Here is a 25,328-nt window from a genome sequence, read left to right as displayed (position 1 = left end):
CCGGGTCCAAAAACCCTTTCTCTAAAAAAACTAACATTTACAAAGGGAAATTCTTTTGCACGTTTCATTTATTCTGGAAGTGGAATATCATCGTTTTCTAGCTTGCAAAAATTGTTTAATTCTGATTATTTTCTCAATTGAATTTGAAGCAAAATTGCGCAATACACAAATACGGAAAAGATCAATAGATAATAATCAATTTTCAAAGAGAAAAACAAGGCTTTTAAAGGGTACCTCTGTGAATTAGACATGCCACTTAAAACAACGTCCACAATCCCTTTAAACAATAATATATTACTAACCTTTGAGACGGAAAGAATAAGAGTTCCAGCTGTTACTAGAATAGACTGAATCTCTTCAATTGACGGTTCAACCTGAAAGTAACTAATTACCCCCCAAAATCTCCATTTTCTTACACTAAACTTTTCAATCTTTGATATTTTTAACTACTATATCTGTTAGATCAACAACTTAAATTTTGAAATAAAAATATTAACATCATCAGGTAGCAAAGATATTGATTTTAGAAAATTAGAGATTGTCGACATGGGAGGACTCCTATGGGATTGAAAATGATCTTGGGGAACAATTGATTTTTGTCCTCAAATGTCCATTAATTAAAAGTGCCATCAAATGAAACTAGACAGATTTTTCAGCTTCACTTACCAAAATATTACATGCCAGTGATAACCAGAAAACTCTGGAATAGAAATACGACTTATATCTCTGGAAACATTTAAACCGACTATATGTGCCGATGGCGGAGATGTCTGGAAAATATTTTTGATTTTATAATTCATATGTTCGACATCGGTTTGTCGAAAATTAAACTTTGCAGGAATCATATAAAGTTATGACTTTAAATAGTCCGATGTACATGAGACACAGATATGTAAATAGTCCAATGTACATGAGACACAGATATGTAAATAGTCCAATGTACATGAGACACAGATATGTAAATAGTCCAATGTACATGAGATACAAATATGTAAATAGTTCAATGTACATGAGATACAGATATGTAAATAGTCCAATGTACATGAGATACAGATTTGTAAATAGTTCAATGTACATGAGACACAGATATGTAAATAGTCCAATGTACATGAGATACAGATATGTAAATAGTCCAATGTACATGAGACACAGATATGTAAATAGTACAATGTACATGAGACACAGATATGTAAATAGTCCAATGTACATGAGATACAGATATGTAAATAGTCCAATGTACATGAGATACAGATATGTAAATAGTCCAATGTACATGAGACACAGATATGTAAATAGTCCAATGTACATGAGACACAAATATGTAAATAGTCCGATGTACATGAGACACAGATATGTAACGATGTAAATGAGACACAAATATGTAAATAGTCTCCATTAACTTGATAAGTGATTTAATAAGTTACTATAAAGTTGTAACACTATTTTCTATGTACCTCCATCAAATACACTTAAGTATTGCTATAATGTCGTCTTCCTTTTCCACAGCTTTCAGGTATTCACTCTATATTGCACATGGTCAAACAGTGAAAACCAGAAAACAGCTGACTTATCCACCTTTTCTTTTTCTGTCAATAAGAATCAGGATTTGCAACTGAACTTATTTTTAAGAGTGCTTTGAAAGTTTAACATACTATATCAAAATTTTTTATTTCTGCCAAGATTTCAAGCAGTATGGATACAAGTATATACATGAAAACTAGGAGAAGCTGTCAATTAACAGCTTCTCATTGAGTATTTGTAAACTTTTTATTTGAAAAAAGTATATAACTTTCATACAACATTTCTTAAGAAAAGGATGAAAAAAGGCGATATTATTCCACAGTTTTCTGGTTCTTACTGTATCATAATTATATTATTTCTAATTGAATATAGTTCACCTCGACATTAGGGATTGCTAGAACAGTTTCCAGTTCAAATGAATGTGATGTTTCATCGGAGTCCTCAAAGTCAAATATCTCTCTAAATAAAAAAAGTTATTGTGTTCGACCATTATAAAGATGTAAGAGAATGTTTGATCGAAGAAAACTCTGAATTAAAATCGAATAAAACTTATATAGAAGCTTACACAATTTTGATAGATACAACGTTTATAGAATCTCATAACACTTTGATTGAATCTCATAAAACTTTGATTGAATTAATAGTTGGTGAAATAGATTTCTGTGCATGGATGGATGAAAGTGCTGTCAGATAACAACCCCTGGTTATAAACCCAGACAACACCAAACTTTTGCAATAGAAAATTCCGAGATTTGATCGTAACAACCCGATCATGTCCTGGGGACAAAAAATCTCGTTTAAACAAGTTTTGTTAACGATTTAAAAATTAACGGTTTTGTCGTTTGTTAACAGACTCTTCTGTTAATATTCGAAAACCTCTGTTTCGTCATCGCTACTTTAGGCCCGGTCCTAGCTGAATGTTGTTCCTTTTTAGTTACATTTTGATACACATTGCACAACAATTTTACTAGAAAGGGATTCACTTGACGTACCGGCCCGTTTTGCCTTATATAGTATGTATATTGTAAGTGTACTGTACAGTCCGCGGTACTTGAAATGAACTAGAGTTTTACAGTAATTGAGGAACATTTTTTCCACAGAGTGGGAACACATTAACAGTTGCATGATATATAGGGTTTGCAATCAAAAATACATTTTTTATAGCAATGAATAACATAATTTGTTTAAATACCTCTTGCTGCTTTCAACTATTACTGTTGAAAAGAATTTAGTGAGAGCTTTCAGCGCATTTCTTGAAATGATTTCTAACTTTTCTACAATCTTCCGGCTAAAATTTCTTCTGATATCCATACAGGTCTTGTTCATTGCTATATTAAACTCACTATCCCTGAACATTTTTAGTATTATTAGTATCATTATAGATAGCAATGTAGAATTTTCACACTCTCTTGTACTGTACTGTATTCAATTACGTCACAAGTGTTAACAGTTTTATGTGTCCGACAAAACTATTAATAATAGTGATAAAAATGCTTATATTACAGTGAAATAAGTGCAATTATGTGTTCTTTAGTTTCTGTTTATAAACACTTTTTATTTAACCTTGGAAAACATGGCAACTAATGGGAGAAAATTTCGTTTTCTTTGTTATATTTGACACTTGTAACGTCATGTATATTTGGTCCATTTCTCTGTTGCCACCTAATGTACTTGATAATCTATTTGAATTTCGTCTTGTGTTCACTAATAAAACTGCGTTGTCACTAATAAAACGTGTTGCCATTGTTTGTCCAAATTTGCTTGAACGGAACGGAATTGAGTCTCAGCCACAAAGTCCAATTTTATAATCAATATATTTTTGAAACACAATGTCGTAAACCTTATATATTATAATCCATGAATTCAGTTAAATCAAATAATCTTAGTTTAAAATATCAAAGGTTTTCTGTGTGTAAGCGTTCCGGCACTCAAAAACATTTTTCTGTGAAAAGATATTAACCAAGTTGTAATCATAACTTAACAAATTATGGTTTTGAGCGTATTTTGAAATTGATGATCAATTCTTTTAAGGATGAAAATATGTTTTTTTTTTCTCGTTTAACCTGACTTGAAGAAAATCGGAGGAGAGTCCTCCACTTTTCTGTAATATTCTAAAATAAAAATACTTCAAAATAGAAAATAAAGAAATTTCGTAGAGAGATGTTTACCTGGAACTTTTGTCTTCTAGATTATCATTCCCCATTCCTGGCATGGATTCTAAAGTACATATTTTATAAAATATAGGAGCTCACAACAGTCATCCCTATCTTCAAATCATTTACTTAACCCTATATTTGTCTAATGTAGAATTTGGTTTTTTGGGGGGAGGTATTTTTTACTTCACTTTACAAAAAAGTGAAGAAGTTTAAGCAATGCAGTGGTAATCGTTTTTGAGTGAGTAAGAAAAGCCACAGGGGGGGGGGGCTAGAACCACTCCCCCCCCCACAAAGTGAAAGGCTTAATCATCTCTTGTTAAGTTTAATAAGGGAATTTTAACTGACAAGGACCCCTTGATCCGACCTTGTATCGTGTGTCAAGTACTGGCCCGACCTTGTAGCGTGTGTCAAGTACTGGCCCGACCTTGTAGCGTGTGTCAAGTACTGGCCCGACCTTGTAGCGTGTGTCAAGTACTGGCCCGACCCTATCATATATGCAGCTCGGTTTCAAGTTTGATGGCGCGGCCAGATATTATACAGTACCCGGCTTATCATTGGCCTATTTGGCCTACCCCACTAGTTTGATGGCCCGGCCAGACATTTTGCAGTACCCGGCCTATCATTGGTCTATTTGGCCGACCCCACTAGTTTGATGGCCCGGCCAGACATTATACAGTTACCGACCTATCATTGGCCTATTTGACTCAACCCACTAGCTTAGTTTATCGTGTAATGGTTGTTGGTTGTTACAAAAGCTTAAGCAACATTTCTAGAGTAAAAGTAAAATATGAAGTTTATTCAAATGTTTTCTGGTTCTTTCTGTATTTATTACAACAACTAGCTTAGGAATCCAGCCTCGCCCAGGTTTCTCTTATTTACTCTCGCCGTTTTCCCGCACTTGGTCGATTTCACCGATCCAATCAAATTAGAATCTCAAAACCAAGTTAATAAAATTCCTGTGGCGCTCCCGAGTTCCGAATCAAAATTTAAGGCAAATCTGCCCAGGGGTTCCTGAGTTATGATCGGACAATCAAACAGACAGACAAACAGAGATTACACCTTTATATAATATAGATGTGTGAAAGTTACCCATTGCTAATGTGATTATATCTTCAACAGCTTCTTCTATCATAGTATTCTTCTGCTGCAAGGTAATTGTTCCTTCCTATATAGTAAACTAGCTGGATTTTGAAAAAGCTTTGGAAACAAATTTCAAATGAATTGAATCATTGCAACAAACTCTGATTTCTTCATTCCTTTATCTCTCAAAGGTTTACACCATCTGGTTTTAGAGATATAGGTATTAGAAAATTGAGATTTGTGGCAAAGACTCAATTCCTTTGATAAAAAAAAGAATAAAATTCCGCCGATTTAATCTAAGCTAACACAAATGTAAGCGAAGAACTTTATGATAAATATTAATATTGTATTTTATTAAATTTAAGGTCATCACTATTGTTGATAAGTGGTCCATTTGCTGTCCAATATATGAAAGTTCATACAATCAATCAATTCTAAACATTTGCACGCTGGTTCAAAAGAAGATACATATTGGCCATATGTTTATATGCTACTTTTAGTTAAAAATTCTTGAAAAGTTTAAGTTCCATAATTATATATTTCTTATAGCGACACTTTTTTTCCAAGTCAGACTCCTAAATCCGAAATTATATAATTATATGCGATTTTTTTATAATTTTTTTATTTGCCCTTTTATTAACCTGGCATTTACTTCTCACTAATGATAGAAATTTCTCGAAAGTCCAAGCTTTCCTGCAAACAAAAATCATTATTATTAGCTTTATTATAATTAATATTATTATTATCACTATCAATATTGTTACTTGTTAGGCAGGACATAAAGTTCAACTCTATCCATACTCTCGAGAATAATATTTATTCTATTCAAATATATATCATTTCCTCTGTCGATTAAATCCTAAAAAATGAGAGTATTTAGGTGAACTAATACCTAGATTTGAAGAGAATCCTAACCTGAAAAATGTTTATTTGTTGTAGACAGTTTTCTATAAAATCTTCATAATCTCGGGACACCCAGTTTATACTTTCTGTAATGTTTTCATTTTCTAGGTTTTTATTTTTTGGAAGGTTTTAACTTTTGTATATTTAAAGTAGAAACGTTTTAATTTTAAGCTATTAAAAGGAACTGTGATTGTAGTTTTAAGTGATCCTCCACGGAAAAATGGCTATGTGCGATTCATAATAAAACCTTTGAAAGCTTTATCTGATCAATATTGTGAAAGGTATTGCCAATTTTTAGGTTTAAAAGTGTTAAAATGTGAAAACTCCTATATAAATTCCTGCAGAAGTAATGCGTAAGTCAATTTTGTATTGATATCTAATTCATACTTGGTCAGACAAAGTTTTTGAGGGTATAATTGTGAATCGGGCATTAACATCTTTGCATGGAGGATCACTTGAAATTACAGTCCCTTTATGTAAATCCTAGCTCGTATTTCTGCAATCACTGAACAATAGCAGGTTTTGTGATTTTAAGTCCGATCGGGCCATCTTTGCAGTTATCCACCGGATTTAGTCGCAAATTAATATTTTCTTCTGCCTTTATCTTTGCAACTTGGTTTCGTAATAACAGTTCAAACTACTGTGAAATCAAAAGCAGGTTGAGGAGATATAGGGATTTGAAATTATAATTTGTGGCAAGTTTTCAATTCCTTTACACTCATATCGAAAGTTTCCATCTTAAATAACTTCGTTGGATATCTTTAACGATCGAGGAGCGAAAACACAAAAAGTTAACTATCGTTCTATGATTGCAGAATTTCAAGTCAGCTGATTTTTTAAAAGAATTTACCGCCTCATTTTAAAAGTTTCTACTGTGGAGATACTCACAATTCTGACCTTTGAAATAATTAAATAGATACAACAGTGCGTTATTGTACTGATTTTTAAAGCAAGTGAAAAATTTTCAGACAATTTTTTAAAATCTTTTTTAGCTTATTTTTTTTCTGAAACAAAGTAAACCATTCTGAGATTTGGAAATTTGTGGCGAATCTAATATCAGTTGAAAATTTTGATTTGTGTTTTTGGATCCGGATCCGGATCCAGGAACCCAAAATGTTGCCGATCTAACGGATTCGATTCCGGTAATTAAGCACTAAAATAAATTAATTAAAATAAATAGATTTAGAAGAAGAATACAGTCCTAGTCCCAAGTCAATAGTTGAGCGTATTGAGGATAGAAAGGGAGCAAACAGTTTCCTCCACTCTGGAAGAACAGAGCTACAGGCATTATCATATACTCGGAGCAAAACCTCTACTCTTGATCTAAACCAATAATATGTCAATATAAACTACAGGCTTTATCATATACTCGGAGCAAAACCTCTACTCTTGATCTAAACAAATAATATGTCACATTAAACTACATGCTCTATCATATACTCGGAGTAAACCTCTGCTCTTGATCTAAACAAATAATACGTCAGATTTAACTACAGGCTTTATCATACCCTTGGAGAAAACCTCTACTCTCGATCTATACCAATAATATGTCACATTAAACTACAGGCTTTATCAGACCCTTGGAGTAAACCTGTACTTGTCACATTAAACTGAAGTTAAATTATGTATTATTCTAAAATGCAGCAGGGTTCAAGCACATTTCTGAAGAACTCAGAAAACAATTCTTTAAAATCCATGTATTATTATAATCTATTTTTTTAGGTCAGGTGTAGAATGAAAACTAGACAATTTCACAAAATTCCGCGATAATTCTAGTGCGCCAACCAGACAAACCGCAATTAAAGGAATTGAGTCTTTGCCACGAACTCAAATTTTCTAATCTCTATATCTTTAGAACCTGGTGACAACCTTTAATATTTCAAACTTAGATTATTTGATCTGACAGAATTCATAACTTGAAATGTCTAAGGCACACAACATTGGATTGCAAAGATATAAAAATAAGAAAATCGGAGTTTATGAAAAAGAATCAATTCCTTTACGCAAAATTGTGAAAAAGTTCTTTACAAAAACTGAAGTGTATGTTCACGGTTATTGGTTAAGAAACTCAATTTGTAGGTCCACTGTAAAAACGGGACACCCTATTGCAAACTAATAGAGTAACGTGCACTTTACCTTTATCAAAATGAATGGAACTATATGCGTAATTTCAAGTTATCCTCTATTTGTAGATTGGCGTATGAACAGAAATGAATGGGGAGGGTAGACTTGCCACCCCTGTCAAGCTCTATATGGTTAGTTTCACACAAAAAATAAGGTTTATAGTTTATATTAAAAAAAACTAATTCTGAAAACGTATCATCCCCAAAAGTAGGAGTTTTGAACATCGAATTCGCGCTTAAACTCAGGTTTTACAGATCTTTAAAAAGTTTAATATGTCTCAAATGAATCCGAAAGAAGTTTTCCACAACACTGCATACTCAGTTCAACTACCTTACATAGCCGGTCACTCCCTTTAATAGGTTGCTAGAAAGTCGGATTAGAGTTTGTTGCAAGTTTTCCGATTAAGAACAGTACTCTTTCAACCTTGGACTGATCAAGATCGTCAGACTTCTCCGCACTGACGAACAGAAACAATTTGTTTGCAAACTGTTTTAGATAAAATAAAATATTATTATTCACTTCACGTGGAAAAAAGTAAAATTTACTATTGAATTTTTTAACGTAAAATATTCAGTGATTTCAAGGGACATAAGAACCCGATCAGCTTACACTGGGTTTTATATGAATTCAAGCGGTTTTAGATAGATTCACACACATAGATCTCTGTACTCGATGAACAAAATTTGTTGTTCAAGGGCGCCATTTTCATTCGGGCATAGCTATCTTTGCACATTGACCCTCCGTCACCTGAAATTCCTCTTAAAGTCCCTTTAAGCACAACTCACCTATATTCATAGAAGAAATTTTTCTTTTTAACCAAGAGTTGGTTTATACTTGGTAAAGGAATATCTAGTTTCACCAACTTCTCATTCTCCTAAATTACAGAGCCCGAACAAACAAATTTTCAAAATAAACCAAAACATTTTCAAAATTAACAATTGGCAAAAGAAATCCGACATTTTTTATGCTTTTATAAGGACATCAAGATAAAAAATTAAAATCTTCGTAAAAATGTATGTATTTTACCTTTAAAAGACTGTAGAATCCATTATCAAAATTTATATGAAGGTTTCCTTGTTTATCTTCCTTCAGTATTTTTTGGGACATCTTGCTCTCTATCTCTCTAGTTAGTTTATAAATAGAGTATTTTTTGCGGACATCTTGCTCTCTATCTATCTAGTTAGTTTATAAATAGAGTATTTTTAGGAATATCTTGCTCTCTATCTATCTAGTTAGTTTATAAATAGAGTATTTTTAGGAATATCTTGCTCTCTATCTCTCTGTAAGTTTATAAATAGAGTAATTTTAGGAATATCTTGCTCTCTATCTCTCTAGTTAGTTTATAAATAGAGTATTTTTAATAAAATCTTGCCCTTTATCTCTCTAGTTAGTTTATAAATAGAGTAATTTTAGGAATATCTTGCTCTCTATCTCCTCTAGTTAGTTTATAAATAGAGTATTTTTAGGAATATCTTGCTCTCTATCTCTAGTTAGTTTATAAATAGAGTATTTTTAGGAATATCTTGCTCTCTATCCCTCTAGTTAGTTTATAAATAGAGTATTTTTAAGAATATCTTGCTCTCTATCTCTAGTTAGTTTAAAGATAGAGTATTTTTAGGAATATCTTGCTCTCTATCTCTCTAGTTAGTTTATAAATAGAGTAATTTTAGGTATATCTTGCTTTCTATCTTTCGTGTTATAGTTTTTAGTTTTTAGAGTTTTTAGGAACATAAAATCTGTGTTTCTTGGTGGGAATGGAGGGTTTTAATTTATTATTGGAAATTTTTTTATCCGTTGTTTTTAACAACTAAGTTTTTGGCTTTACAGAGACTTCTCGCTAATATGAAATGTTAAAAAATATTATTTTAACGTTCTAAACAATTAGGGCTTTAACGCTTTCCCCTTTCTAAACTCAAAGAGCAAAAATATTGAGGGGGGGGGGAGTGGAAAACACCTTCGCCACCCTATATTTGACAACAATAGTCCAATCAGGAATGGGGGATAGGGTGAAATGTCCAAAACCTTATAGAGAAAATTAGCCGGCCCAATCAGGTTAAATTTTCAAAGCCAAAAACTGACCCAAAAGGACAAAAAGGACATTACACTGCACCTGATTGATGGATTTCTAGAGTTCCAAGCTGTTTGTATCTTGAGTTCATATTGCATGAGCACTACACCAGTATCATTAAACTGTTTTACTAGTTTCAAATATTCAGGCATCTTTCGGAATTTTTCCATCCCATCAAACTGAAGGATAAATAACCTTCAAATAAACAAATGTTTTTTTAGCTAATTTCCAAAGTTGTTTTTGTTTCAAATAGCAAAGATTGAGACTTAATCTTTGAATAAACTAATGCAGTTTTTTGTTATACTGATTTCTAAATTTTGTTTTTGTTTCGAATAGCAAAATAACCTTCAAATAAACTTTTGCAATTTTTTTTTATGCGGTCAAAAAAGTAAGAAAGATGTTTTTTTCAAATTTTTTTTTTTTTTCAAATAGCTAAGATTGATGCAATTAACTATTAATCAAGATCTACTTATTCATGCATGTTGACGTTTTTTAGGTTCAAACCAGCAAACAAACGGTTAGACAGACAGACATACATACGGTGGTAACCAGAAAACTAATACTAATTTTAATACTAATTCACAATTAACATTTTTAAATAGATATTTTTAGACCAAGATATGCACACTGCACATCCTCACGCAAAAATAGAGCAGTACTTTTCCAATTACTCCCTATGAAACTTAAGCTAGAAACAAGCGCGTTAAGATCTAAAAATGTGTATGTCTAAGGCTACAAAAAAATTAAATGACTTGGTGAGGAAAAACTAAAGCTTAACGCGTTGCAATACTTTAAATCTGTCCAGATTTCAGTAAATAATAAAATTATTATATAATATCCCAGAAAAAAACTTTGCTTCAGGGGATTAATTCACGTTAAAGAAATCAACACTTTTAAAAATCATATTTTTCTGAAAACTAACTTTTATCATTTATTTTTACAAATGTTTTCCTAAGATGTTCCACAAGAGATCTAACCCAGTAAATATTTCCAGCTGCCGAGGGAAAGTTCCTAAATGGAACAGTTTAAAAACTTTGGAGGAATCGAACAAATTTTGTGAAATTTCGTTTTCTAAACCAATACTGATAATGGAAGGCTATTTAGTTTTTTTTAATGAATAATTAAATGGAGCTCTTTAAAACTGTTCCCACCTTTTTATTCCTATTTATTCATTTTTTCAATTATTGATATTATGGTATAAACCGTTGAAAAGTTGTCACGACGACATTTAATAAATTCTTTCTGTGCTCCAAAGTTCTGGGTTAATCATGTATTTTTACATTTTTTGTGAATATTTTACATTTTTTGAGAATATTTTTACATTTTTTGTGAATATTTTTACATTTTTTGTGAATATTTTTACATTTTTTGTGAATATTTTTACATTTTTTGTGAATATTTTTACATTTTTTGTGAATATTTTTACATTTTTTGTGAATATTTTTACTTTTTTTGTGAATATTTTTACTTTTTTTGTGAATATTTTTACATTTTTTGTGAATGTTTTTACATTTTTCAAAACAAACTTTGATAAACTCTGTATTACTCTTAGAAGAAAAAGAATAAGTTTTTAAACATCAAATAGTGTAATTGATATTTTATTAACACAATAGCAGTGTTTAATAAAATTGGATTAAAAATTCCAATTTTTAAAATCATAACTTTTTAAACAAATATTGCGTTCTGCAAACTTTTATTTTTAAGTTTGATTAAAATTACGATTGCATGAAGCAAGGCTTGAAGTATGATATAATAATAACTAAAAGTTTTAAAGTTTTGAGCACTTTAACTAAACATCAAAATATTTAGGCGAAAATAACAGGACAAAGAATAATAATATTATTCAAGGCCTGACACTGATTTAAAAGAAAATAATTTTAAAATAAACTTTTTAAATTTTATCTTAACATTTTTATTTCTTAGGCGCAACAAATGATATGGTAATTACAGTGTCCTATACATATTTATCATTTTTTTTATCTAAAATATCTTTGCCATTTTCATTCTTGCCTTTTGTTTTCTAGAAAAGCCACAGCCACAAGAAATAAATTTTAGAAAAAAAGGCAAAGATAATTTAAATCTAATTTCTTTCAAAGTGAAAGTCCCTTCGACTTAAATCATATTTATGAATGAACCCACCTTGGAATTGGAGGGTTTGAAGTCTGTTTTTTAAATGTGGAAAGAACTCTATCCATCTCCTCAAATAGAAAAAGAATAAAAAGAGTTTGATTTCACTTTCAAATTATTTCATTTACCTTTCTATAAGTTTGAATCATTCTTTCGTATTTTTCATCCATTCCTTCCAACGGCAATACCTACATAATCTATATTAAAGAGCTTTGTAATATAAAGAGTAGGCATTGGGATCTATACGCAAAACCAGACGCCTCATCTGGGTTCAATAAGAAACCATAGAATGTCGTCTTTTCTTAAACTTAAAAAGATTTTAGAACTTTTAAAGCATTCAGGAAGAATAACTTATGGCTTTTTGTAATAGCTCAAAGGAAAAGAAAAAATATTGCAAAACTGCAGACAAAATATCTATCTAAATCTCTGTGTAAAGTGTACTCAACCTGTACAGTTTAACCCCTCTGTATGAAGTGTACTGCACCTGTACAGTATACCCTCCTCTGAGCCCAAAACTAATGACAGGGTATCGTTACGAAAACCAGTTTTGAAACCCAGGTTTCACGCATGGATTTAGGCAGTTTTGTGGATATCAATATTTTTGTTATAAAATATTATTCTATATAGTTTATTCATATTCTCCATTTTTGTCGTATCTCTTAAACCAAATTCTACAAAATGTTAAGACCCCCCCAAAAAAATTCGAGAGTTTCGTTCAACCAAGGTTATAATGCAAGGAAAGTTAATTGCAGATGCGTATACTCTGCGTACATATTGAAACCATGGTTCTCTCTGGGCGGAATTTGTAAACAAGAATAGATGCATCAGTGTTTGTTTAGTATCCGAAGAGGATAAAAGCGTTGAATTTTGAAAAATTTGTTAATTCACATAATAGTTTCCTATGACCAAAATATTTCATTGATTTTTTATGTAAAAGATGGATCCCATGCCAGGCTTTGACATCCGTCTTGTTTTTACATTACCGCCCAGAGACAGTACACTGCAGTGCAAAAGAATTTGGGATCGATATATAGCTTGTTGTATAGCTAGGCTTGTGTTGTGTGGCATTTAGAGCATTGGATCTCCCATCATTTGGGATTGATATAGATATCTAATTGATAGCTAGGCTTATGTCCCTGTGTGGTATTTAGAGCCTGGGATTCAGTCCTAGTTGAGTTTGATAGCAGACTGATTGTACCTGGATAAATACGTTTGAGAACGTGTTATGGAGTAGGTGTTTACTACACTGATGCATCTGTTTTTGTTTACAAACACAGCCCAGCAAGAACTGCTTTCAATATGTACGCAGAGAATACGCAACAGCAAATAACTTTCCTTGCCTTATTACCTTGACCTCCTCTATATAAAATGTACTGCACCTGGACAAGTTTCTCAAATCTATTTATGTACTGGAACGCATGAGCAGTGTCCCAAACTCCATCATAAGTTGTTTCTAGTTTACGTTGAAGCCTGGAAATTATATTTTAAATGAGAATATTTTAATCCCTGTTTGATCTTAAATGACAAAAATAAACCAATTACCTATCTGTCATGTCTTCCATACGGTTTAGAAAATCTCCGTAATCCTGTCAGATACATCATTAAAATCTATACATTGTTTTTACTCTCAATACCTATACCTCGACACAATGCTATGATCTGGGGAGAACAATTATTTTAAATAGAAAAAACATCAAACAAAGGATAATCTTCAAAATGGAAGCCCTAATTTTATCATTTCCACAAACATGAAATAGAAGGCCACTTAAAATAATTCTTTAACAGTCCTTTTAATTATTTTTAAATCATGATATTCTTCCTTGTCATACTGCATATTCCTGAAATAGAAATTCTTCACATTAATAAAACATAAAAACAAATTCTTAGCTAATATAATTTTTTACTTTTTGATAATTTAATCTCTGAGCCGTACACAAGTTCTAATTGGTCAGAGCCCCTGCCCCCCCTTGTGAAAATGGCGGTTATGGTTCCCATGAAGGTTTTATACCCTGCATGTAACAGTGGGGCTCATTAAACCGAGGAATAAGAAGACTCCACGAGACATGACAGTTTGTAAATGTTTTGATTGTTTTCTTCCACATACTGTATTATATATTATAAAGACTTTTTGTAGTTTATTTCTTTAAAATGCTTAACTCATATATATTTTACTGTGAAATCAATTTTATTATAATAAAACTGTCATATAAAATTGTTATGATATTCTCTTTAGTATTAAACAACTGATCATATTATGGAAGGAGACATTTTAAACTATTCACCAACTGTCATGTTTCGTGGGACACCCTGTACTAAAACCATAACTTGAGCCTAGCAGTCGTCTTCCTATTCCACAGCTTATGGGTCCCACTGTATCCATATTAAATTTGATTTAGCTTTAATTTTTAGTTCTTTGGTTTGCAGTTAATATTTATGCATTCCCTCACCAACAATTAACCTTTTTATTAAATTAGATACGGGTTATTAGGATTAATTAGGGTAAATTAGAGGTTATAAGGATTAATTAGGATTAATTAGGATTAATTATGGTTAATTAGAATGAATAATGGTTAATTAGGGTTCATTAAATTTAATGAGGGTTAATTAGGGGTATTTATGGTTGATTAGGCTTTATAATGGTTAATTGGGGTTCATTAAATTTCGTGAGGATTAATTATGGTTGAGGGTTAATTAGGGTTAATTGCGGTTCATCAAATTTAATGGGGGTTAATTAAGGTTAATTAGGGTTAATTAGGGTTATTTATGGTGAATTAGGGTTAATAATGGTTAATTGGGGTTCATTAAATTTAGTGAGGGTTACTTAGGGTTAATTAGGGTTAATTAGGGTTTATTTATTGTTATTTAGGGTAAATTAAGGTAAATAGTGGTAAATTAGGGTTCATTAAAAATATGAGGGTTATATAGGGTTATGTAGGGTTAATTATGGTTAATGATGGTTAGTTATGGTTAATTATGTTAATTAGGGTTAATTAGGCATAATTAGGGTCTATTAGGTTTAATATTGATTAATTAGGTTTAATTTTGTTAATTAGGGTTAATTATGGTTATTCATGGTTAATTAGGGTTAAAAATGGTTAATTTATAGGGTTCATTAAATTTCATGCGTGTTAATTAGGGTTAATTATGGTTAGTTGTGGTTAATTAGGGTATATTATGTTTAATTGTGGTTAATTAGGGTTAATTAAATTCAATCATGGTTACTTAGGATTAAGTAAGGCGCTAATTAGGGTTTGTTAGGGTTGATTAAAATTAATTAGGGTTAATTTGCGTTGAGTAATGTTAATTAGGGTTCATTAGGGTTTATTAAGTTTAATTATGGTTAAGTATGATTAACAAAAGTTAATTAGGGTTAAGTAGGGTTAAATAAGGAAAGTTAAGGTTGAGTAAGGTAAATGGGTTAATTATGATTTTTTTGGTTAATTACCTGAAATCTAAATAGTCGTATTCTCTAAGAGTCAGATTTCGTACAGAGGCTTCAAACTTTTTACTATCTTCTAGTAAACCTTCATCAGATAACAGAGCTTCCATTCTGTTACTAAACAATATATTCCATTAAACCTTTATCAGATAACAGGGCTTCCATTTTGTTATTAAACAATATATCAATATATTCTATTAAACCTTTATCAGATAACAGAGCTTCCATTCTGTTACTAAACAATATATCAATATATTCTATTAAACCTTTATCAGATAACAGGGCTTCCATTATGTTATTAAACAATATATTCCATTAAACCTTTATCAGATAACAGAGCTTCCATTTTTTACTAAAGAATATACTCTATTAAACAAACCTTTATCAGATAACAGATCTTCCATTATGTTATTAAACAATATATTCCATTGAACCTTTATCAGATAACAGAACTTCCATTATGTTATTAAACAATATATCCATTAAACCTTTATCAGATAACAAAGCTTCCATTCTGTAACTAAACAATATATTCCATTGAAACTTTATCAGATAACAGAACTTCCATTTTTTAAACTAAAGAATATATTCCATTAAACCTTTATCAGATAACAGAGCTTCCATTCTGTTATTAAACAATATATTCCATTAAAAATAAATAATGAGACCGCCATAACTCTTTTAGAATAAGCGGCGAAAAAAACCTTACAAAATTCCCAATCCTAACAGGATTTTTGGGAAGTTTGAAAAATAAGTTATGACCCTTTCCTGTCATAAAATAAAGCTTTTAGTTTTACCTGAAAAGTTTTGTGAACTTGTTAATAGTAGAAAACATATCAAGAAGATTATTGAGCCTGGTACAGAAAGCATCAAACCGTCCAAATATATATTTCTCACTAAAACTAAACTCTTGGGGCTCATTACCCACTTTGCGGTTCTTTACCTAGATATTGTTAAACCAATTAGGAGCAGAGATGGGCATCATATTTGTAAATAATCAACATTTTTTGGGAACGATGGTGTTGTTCAGAAAAATTAACAAACAATGAACGAACGAAGTGGATTGTTCAGAGATATTTTAAACAAATTTTAAAAACAAACGAAAAGAAAACGAACAAATTAAAATTGTTGATGATCGTTCTCATTTAATGGATCAGTCAGATCGTTAATAAATCTTTCGTTTAAAGGAACTTGAAAAAACAATCGGTCTTTTACTGAACAAAAAAAAATTTCAAACTATCTTTTTAAAAAACGATTGTTTATTTTTAAGGAACGAACGACTTTTTCGAACGAACTGGAAAAAATTGTTTGTAGATAATTGTTTTCTGAAGGATTAAAAACCAGGAATGAAATAAGGTATTAACGACCGATAAACGAGCTAAATTACTAATTCATATATAGTAGGGGACAGTATCGTATAGTCGAATGTATTAATAGATCAGAAGCACTAAGCAATGTTCCTTGAAAAGAAAGAACAAAGTCTACAACCATACTATGTTTAGAGCTGTTAAAATATTGCATACAAAAAAATGTTAAAAAAAGGTTAAAAAATGTTGGGAAAAGGTTGGAAAAAGTTTAGAAAAATGTTAGAAAAAAGGTTAGAAAAAGGTTGGAAAAAGGTTAGAAAAAAGGTTAGAAAAAAGGTTACAGAAAAGGTTAGAAAAATGTTAGAAAAATGATACAGTCAAACCCTTAATAACGAATACATCGAAAGAATCACTTTGTGATAATGGAATGTTGCAGATATATATAGTATAAAACTCATTGAAAAATTGTCAAGACGACATTTGATAAATTCTTCCGATGTATTAAGGGCTTCACTGTGCAAAAAAAGGTTAGTAAAAGGTTAGAAAAAGGTTAGAAAAAGGTTAGAATAACGGTTGGAAACAGGGATGTAAACAAGAGACTTTATGAGGGGGGGATTTAGGTGGAAACAAACGTTGGCAATTAATACCTTTAAGTAGGCATTTCGGTAATTCTTGTTTAGTTTTATGCATTGCGTTAGTTTCATTTCTATCACATCCCTGAAATTTGAAATTTTTTATTGAAATTATTATTTTTATTTCTTTAGTTAGCAAGATCGAAGAATATATTCTACAGGGTGTCCCAATAAACATAAGAATATTTTCAAAATCGTCTTCCATTTTTCCATTTTTTCCAATTTCCATGTTTTTTGGAACACCTTGGTTAAAAGTCGGCTTCCAATGGATCAAAAGATTTTTTTCTGATTTCCAGAAGATCTTTATCAGCAATCAATCAGTTGCAACAATTTCAACTAAAAAAATCCTTACTGAAATTTTGTAAGTGGAGAGAAGATGGAGACGATATTCATTCCAGAGTTTTCTGGTTCTCACTGTATATATATACCTGGTTTGATTCCATATAGTTAAACTTCCATTCTCAGTAATAAACTTTTTACAGCTTCTAATCACCTGAACAAATAATTTAAATGTAAAGGTTCTAGTTTATCTAATTAAAAAAAGCTGTTCGCTTAATCAAATATATATATTTATATATGTTAGCTATAGCTGGTCTACAGCTGGACCAAAGTGGCTAATCAAATTATGAAAATGTATGCATATAACATATCAAGCATTTCAGCTGAAATCATAGATTTCATACTAAGCTCGGGTAAACGGCGGGAGTAACTATGAGAAATATTATAAAGCCAGGTTCTCAGATAGTAATCAATATATTGATTCGTTATTTAAAAGAATTGATCTGTAAATTAACTAAGTGAAAGATTAATTGAACGTTCAATGATTGATTGATCACTTTTTTAATTGGTACGTCAAACGATTGATCAGTCAATTCATTGCGTGAACAATATTAGATTGGCCAATAAAATGATGAATTGATTCATTGGTAAAATAATTTAGTGGTCAATTAGTTTATAGGGCCTTTCGATGGTTGATAACTCAATTGATTGGATATTTGATTAATTGATTAATTTATTATTCATGCTTGAAGACTTACTTGATTAGTTATCTTGACAAGAAGTGAAGCTACTCTTTCTGATGTGTTATAGTAGCTTGAGACATTGTAGATCATCTTAATTATATGAAGCAATCTCATCAAGGGAACCTGAACATATATAAATTATATTGAGCAATCTTATCAAGGGGACCTGACCATATCTAGATTATATATGGAGTAATCTCATCAAGGGAACCTGAACATATCTAGATTATTTATGGAGTAATCTCATCAAGGGAACCTGACGATATCTAGATTATTTATGGAGTAATCTCATCAAGGGAACCTGACGATATCTAGATTATTTATGGAGTAATCTCAGCAAGGGAACCTGACCATATCTAGATTATTTATGGAGTAATCTCATCAAGGCAACCTGAACATATCTAGAATATTTATGGAGTAATCTCATCAAGGGGACCTGAACATATCTAGAATATTTATGGAGTAATCTCATCAAGGGAACCTGAACATATCTAGATTATTTATGGAGTAATCTCGTCAACGGAATCTGAACATATCTAGATAATATATGGAGTAATCTCATCTAGTAAACATATCTAGATTAAATATGGAGTAATCTCATCAAGGGACCTGAACATATCTAGATTATATTGTTTTCCTGAACATCGTATAAAAATAAAAGTACTACCAATTTCCGATTTAAATTCTCATTTTTACAAAATTTTCTCTTAAAAATATTATTTCTGAGTTGTTACTTTATACCTGCATTTTGTATGGATCCTGTAGGTAGATAGCGTGGCTCGATTTCTCTATAGCCCCTGAAAAAAAAATCATTATTTTAAGTCCCTTTAATTTCTGAAAAGTTTTACCTAAAAATTTAGCATTGTCTCTGGCTTCAACGTGGTATTTTATAACCTAAAATTAGTTTAAAATTAAAAACAAGTATTTAATATCTACTTAAAGGGACTGTTAGCAGAATTTTAAATGTGAATTGACCCTCCATGCAAAAATGGCAGTGCCCGATTTTCACTGAAACTGAAAATTTCCTCCTTTTTCGAACTTTAAAATTTTTGAATTTACTTGTGAATGAAAAAAAAATTGGTGCATTTTTACATATTTGAAGAAACATATGTTCAAAATTTTTCTTGACTATGTTTTCTTTTGGAGGGGGATTATTAAATAATTAAATGTTAATTACAAATAAAAAGTTACCTTAACGTTACATTGTTGCCATAGTTTCATAAGTTTACAGTGACCTACCCGCAGGGTAACTGCTACCATCTTGGTTGGTCGAGAACTTTAAGAAAATGGATAAATTTATCAAAAAATATATTTTAACACATAGATCTATCAATTGGTTTATATTGGAATAACATCAATGATTAAATTTTAAAAAAATTATGATCAAATCCTGCCACAAATATGGAATTCGTTGTCACTAGAAGGTCCATTAGTAAAGTAAGACGACACATTCTGATTTTCCAAAACTCAATTTCATCCTGAGGACCTAGAATATGTAGATATGTAATAAATTATGTTATCATGATTAGTACGATCTCTATTATCTATGTTCCGTTATCTATTTTATCTATGTTCATGTTGACCCTGATCGGCCAGTCCGGTCAGCTTATATTTACTTGTATTAATAAATTAGTAATGTTTGAATCGTTGATTTAGACGGACGTTTATAAAGCCTTGAGTTTTGGCTAGAGATAGAGTCAGAGAGACTCGAAATTAGACTAAGAGTCGAGTAATCTCGGGACCTAGATTTATTACAGATATTCATTAAATATAAATATATTGATTTAACAATGTCTCGGAGCGAGCGCTAAAATTCAATTGGTTTAACAATTATTTCCAAAGAAATATGAATTCTTATTTAAACTTTATCGTTTCAGAGCTGTCTGAGAATACGAACACAACCTCTTTCAAGTGGTAAAAACTATATCCAGAAATTCTTAGAATAACCTGAATAACTTCAATAAATAGTTGATAATATGCAGTGTATCCCAATAAATACGTAGTTGGCAATATACAGTGTATCCCATAATCCCAATACTTAATCTGCTTTGTTATTGCCTCACTAAAAATAGTTTATAACCATTATTTATTTGATCAATTAATTACATAAATTTATCACTTTGAAATGAATTTGATGATTTCATTATAACAGCCTCATTAAAAAGAAGTGAAATTGTTACAAATAAAAACGGGATTATTTATTTGGTGTACCGTCCAGTTTTACCGACTATTGGCTGTGTGTATGTTAGAGATGGGGATAGTTTTTGTGAACAAACAAAATTTTAGAAAACAAACAATTTAAAAGACTCAAAGAAGTTTTTACATTCCACTGGAGGGATTCAGATATCTTTCCAGGGGGGTTATAATTCCACTAGAGGATTCAGTTATCCTTTCTAGCGGTTTATAATTCCACTGGAGGGATTCAGAAATCCTTCCTAGGAGTTTATCATTTCAATGGAGGGATTAAGATCTTCTTCCTGTGGAATTATAAACCCCCTCGAAAGATATCTGAATCCATACAATGGAATTATAAACTCCAGAATGGAAATCACCCTGCGTAAAGTTTTAGATTGTAAAAAGCATTTTTTTTAAACCCCTCCAGTGAATATGAATTCCCTCCGGTGGTCTCCAGTAGAATCAAAATCTTACTACGAACTTCCGTGACTCAATTTAAAATCGTTTACGATCATTCTCATTTTTTGATCAGTCAGACGAATCCTCAACGAATGAATTTTCAAACGAAATCTGGAGAAAGACATGATTATTTTCAAACAACGATTTTTTAGATGAACTTAAAAAAAACCGATCGTGTTCACATGCAGACCATATAAGGCAAAATGGGATGGTATTCCTAATTAATCATCCCTTAGCTTCCAGGAACATGTCTGTAGATGAGGAGAAATTAAGAGTTAAGAGTGAAATTATTCGCTTAAGAATCACACACTAGATATACACAGACTGCTCATAAGCTCTCACTGAAAAGTTGTCCCGGCAAGATGAAAAGTTTTTGGCTGACTGCTGACATCTAACGGACACTTATTATATTATAATACCCATTCAGGGGCTAAGTTTTACAATGCTTTTTTTTAATATTAAACATAAAATTTATAAATGTAGTCTTTTTTTGAAGGTATCCTTAAATATTCCTAAATACAGACGACAGTTTATTAGTCGTGTACTCCAGTTATACAAAAAATAAACTGCTGTGGAAAATATCGCATATTCTTGCCTTTAATCTCTGTATCCTCTCTTAACTCTGGTAAGAATGGAAACATTAATGATTTATCCTGTTTACTGGGACGCACTAGTTGTATAGAGATAAGTCTGGGGTTCTTTTGATTAATTTTTGATAGAACATCTTTAAATTTATCTTATTCTTGTAGATTTTTAGTACATGAAAAATTTGCTAATGCAATCTTTTAGATAAATATAAGATGAAAGTACTACAAATACAATACTATTGTATGTGTGATAGTGCAAAGTACAAAGTAGGTATTTAAGTATGAATCATACCTCTAAGAAGTAAAAAATCAATTGATGATTAAATGTAACACCCAAATAGATTACAATAGTACAATAGGTGGGAACAGAGAAATAGATCAATTATATATACACAACGTCATAAGTGTCAAAAATAACAAGAAAAACAAAATTTTCTCACATTAGCTTCAAAGCGCATACAATTCCACTTTTTGGAAAAATAAATATTTTGAAACTGCACGATATTCTTCAATTGAAAGGTTCAATTTTAATGTACAAATACTTTAATGGACGGCTTCCTAAATCGTTTAAGAATATGTTTTGTGCTTTGTCTCATCAAAACCGAACAAAATGCTTAAGATTAGAAAGACCAATAGGAAACGTATTAGAACAATTTCCTAAAGTTTTCCTGCCACAAATATGGAATTCGTTGTCACTAGAAATAAATTGCATGTGGATAAAACAAATATGTATCTGCAATTTGAATGTTCAAGATTAAACTGTTATTCGTGTATTTCTGAATAAATAAATGTGCCATGCTGCAAAGTTCTGATCTAGCTTTGATTTTGATTGAGCTAAATAACCCCCCCCCCCCTCTCTATCTTCCTAATACTTTCCCCACACCTATTGGACGAAACACCTCCAATTGTATGATTTAAAAATTATATCATACAATAACATCCGGGTTTGCCATTAAAGACGGCCAATATTGGCTTGGCAAATACCGTCATTAAAGTGTTAGTTTAAAGAAAATATCTATTTAAAATTATATACTTATGAATGATAAATATATATCCAAGGAGAATTGAATAGAAAGAGGGGGCGATAGGGTTTCCGTACACTTTGCTGTGACGTTTTTGGACTGCTAAGTACTAGTTTTTGCGTAACAACAATAATAAAGATTGTAAGCAATAACACAAATGATAAACAGACATCTGGCGCATCTCTGGCGTTAGATGAAGATTCACCGTACACTAACTCATGTTTGTTTACATTAGATCGGCTGCCTTTGTTATTGTTGTTACGCAAAAACTAGTTCTTCAGCAGTCCAAAAACGTCACAGCAAAGTGTACGGAAACCCTATCGCCCCCTCCTTCTATTCAATTCTCCTTGTATCTATCTAGCTAACCTATTCTCCAAGATTTGATAAAGATGTAAGAATACAGCTGTACTGAGAGTGTACAAATTCTACGTTTGAACTAGAAGCTATTTGGTATAAACACCTATTTTAATTTGTTGTTGAATGAACAGTTTTCTTTAACCTACACTCTACAGTGATTATTCGAAAACTGTGGAAATAGTAAGACAACTTATAACTTTATAAAGTCCAAAGAGCATACACACAGTAATTGTGCAGCGTAAGCTGTCCCATTTCACTAAAGTAGTGATTTTTATAAGTGTCTAGTAAAACTATTTGTAACAACATCAAATACACTTCAGTACTGATACAATGTCGTCTTCTTATTCCATTGTTTTCTGATTATCACTTTAATATAAGAATATTAATCCAGTTGTCATCAGACAAACGAGGCCTTGGATAAACATAAACATTCTAGTTCAAAATGCCAGGGGATAGTTTTTTTCTATTTCTATACTTTCCTGAAAAACATAAAAATTAAAAAACTCAATGTTACTATATTTAATTTGTCGGTATCTAATTGTTTTGTATTGTGTAAAAAATCCAACCTAAATCATCAGTTTCCATTCGTAGTTGTTCACTTTCAAACAGTAACTCCTGAAATATTTAATGTAACTCCTGTTATATTTATTGTAACTCCTGAAATATTTATTGTAACTCCTGAAATATTTAATGTAACTCCTGAAATATTTATTGTAACTCCTGAAATATTTATTGTAACTACTAAAAAATGAAATAAAAAGGCGGCAGAATCTTCACCAAGAAAAAGAAAATTTCAATAATTCATCTCAGCTAAAAAATCATGTAAACATTAGAAATATACAGTTTTCGTCGTATATATTTATAAAATGAGGACGATTTTTTATTTCAATTTTCATGTCTGCCAGCTTTCAAACACATGAATATGGAAAAAGAGATAAATATCAGCTTCTTTATATTTACAAAGTGAGTCGTAAACCTATATTTTGAAAAAACCTTGTTAGAAATAAAGACTATAATAAAAGTCGTCTTCATTGTATTGATATAAATGCCGACTACCGTATGCAAGAAGATAAAAAATATCCAACAAAAAGCATTGTTAAAAAATAATTATTTTTTTTAGTATAACCTGTATTTTTTTCATCCATGTTTTCAGATAGCTTTCAAACCTTTCCATGTTTCCTTCAACTTGAACAAAACTACGGGCATCATCCGCATTCCGGATTGTAAAAGCCTTAATTACAATAACTTGATTTAAATTGCTTAGAATTTCACAATACTCTCATTTGTAAAAGCCTAAATACTCAGGATTGTAAAACCCTTCAATTATAAAAATTAGGATTACAATTGCCTAAGATTACAATATTCAGGATTGTAAAAGCCTTTATTTATAAAAACTAGGATTTTAATTGCCTAAGATTACAATANAATACACAAACAGTTTAGTTACTCTTAGAGAACTTAATACATATACAGTTTAGTTACTCTTAGAGAAATAAATACACAAACAGTTTAGTTACTCTTAGAGAAATAAATACACAAACAGTTTAGTTACTCTTAGAGAACTTAATACATATACAGTTTAGTTACTCTTAGAGAACTTAATACATATACAGTTTAGTTACTCTTAGAGAACTAAATACATATGCAGTTTAGTTACTCTTAGAGAACTAAATACATATACAGTTTAGTTACACTTAGAGAACTAAATACATATACAGTTCAGTTAATTCGTGAGAACTAAATATGCAGTTCAGGTACTCTTAGAGAACTAAATATGCAGTTCAGTTAATCCTTGAGAACTAAATTTGCAGTTTAGGTACTCTTAGAGAACTAAATATGCAGTTCAGCTACTCTTAGAGAACTAAATATACAGTTTAGTTACTTTCAGAGAACTAAATATACAGTTCAGCTGCTCTTAGAGAACTAAATATACAGTTCAGCTACTCTTAGAGAACTAAATATGCAGTTCAGCTACTCTAAGAGAACTAAATATACAGTTTAGTTACTCTTAGAGAACTAAATATACAGTTCAGCTACTCTTAGAAAACTAAATATACAATTAAGTTACTTTCAGAGAACTACATATACAGTTCAGTGAATCCTTGAGGTCTAAATATGCAGTTCAGCTACTCTTAGATTACTAAATATACAGTTCAGCTACTCTAGAGAACTAAATATACAATTCAGATCTCTTAGAGAACTTAATAAATATACAGTTTTGTTATTTTAAGAGAACTAAATATACAGTTCAGCTCTCTCAGAGAACTAAATATACAGTTCCGCTCTCTTGGAGAACTAAATATGCATTTCAGGTACTCTTAGAGAACTGAATATACATGTTCAGCTACT

General features: G+C 31.0%; 1 protein-coding gene and 1 long non-coding RNA gene across 2 annotated transcripts in view; both read right to left on the bottom strand.

Annotated features, from left to right (window-relative positions):
* Positions 1 to 25,328, bottom strand: part of LOC111718045 (dynein heavy chain 5, axonemal) — a 64,956-nt gene that overhangs the window by 29,984 nt on the left and 9,644 nt on the right. The window contains exons 9-35 of the mRNA XM_023493533.1: positions 19,571 to 19,655; positions 19,228 to 19,273; positions 19,121 to 19,176; positions 18,395 to 18,502; positions 17,786 to 17,850; positions 17,373 to 17,442; positions 16,216 to 16,361; positions 15,425 to 15,535; positions 13,799 to 13,817; positions 13,522 to 13,565; positions 13,359 to 13,449; positions 12,108 to 12,167; positions 11,992 to 12,050; positions 10,804 to 10,863; positions 9,895 to 10,047; positions 8,811 to 8,907; positions 8,570 to 8,658; positions 6,862 to 6,983; positions 5,673 to 5,746; positions 5,522 to 5,616; positions 5,399 to 5,450; positions 4,767 to 4,842; positions 3,690 to 3,738; positions 3,585 to 3,632; positions 2,714 to 2,869; positions 1,899 to 1,980; positions 303 to 374 (exon numbers count right to left, since the gene is read on the bottom strand). Coding sequence (XP_023349301.1) covers positions 303 to 374; positions 1,899 to 1,980; positions 2,714 to 2,869; positions 3,585 to 3,632; positions 3,690 to 3,738; positions 4,767 to 4,842; positions 5,399 to 5,450; positions 5,522 to 5,616; positions 5,673 to 5,746; positions 6,862 to 6,983; positions 8,570 to 8,658; positions 8,811 to 8,907; positions 9,895 to 10,047; positions 10,804 to 10,863; positions 11,992 to 12,050; positions 12,108 to 12,167; positions 13,359 to 13,449; positions 13,522 to 13,565; positions 13,799 to 13,817; positions 15,425 to 15,535; positions 16,216 to 16,361; positions 17,373 to 17,442; positions 17,786 to 17,850; positions 18,395 to 18,502; positions 19,121 to 19,176; positions 19,228 to 19,273; positions 19,571 to 19,655 — 2,185 coding nt within the window. The remainder of the gene's footprint in view (positions 1 to 302; positions 375 to 1,898; positions 1,981 to 2,713; positions 2,870 to 3,584; positions 3,633 to 3,689; positions 3,739 to 4,766; positions 4,843 to 5,398; positions 5,451 to 5,521; positions 5,617 to 5,672; positions 5,747 to 6,861; positions 6,984 to 8,569; positions 8,659 to 8,810; positions 8,908 to 9,894; positions 10,048 to 10,803; positions 10,864 to 11,991; positions 12,051 to 12,107; positions 12,168 to 13,358; positions 13,450 to 13,521; positions 13,566 to 13,798; positions 13,818 to 15,424; positions 15,536 to 16,215; positions 16,362 to 17,372; positions 17,443 to 17,785; positions 17,851 to 18,394; positions 18,503 to 19,120; positions 19,177 to 19,227; positions 19,274 to 19,570; positions 19,656 to 25,328) is intronic.
* On the bottom strand, positions 19,803 to 24,208 carry LOC111718084 (uncharacterized). The gene is made up of 3 exons (XR_002768990.1): positions 24,106 to 24,208; positions 23,546 to 23,594; positions 19,803 to 19,865 (listed from the first exon to the last, which is right to left on the bottom strand). It is a non-coding gene; the product is annotated as an uncharacterized LOC111718084 (long non-coding RNA).

The sequence above is a fragment of the Eurytemora carolleeae genome, unplaced genomic scaffold, assembly GCF_000591075.1.
Source record: "Eurytemora carolleeae unplaced genomic scaffold, Eaff_2.0 scaffold161, whole genome shotgun sequence".
Lineage (NCBI taxonomy): Eukaryota > Metazoa > Arthropoda > Copepoda > Calanoida > Temoridae > Eurytemora > Eurytemora carolleeae.
Note: the sequence above shows the minus strand (reverse complement) of the source record. Positions and strands in the feature narration are given on the sequence as shown.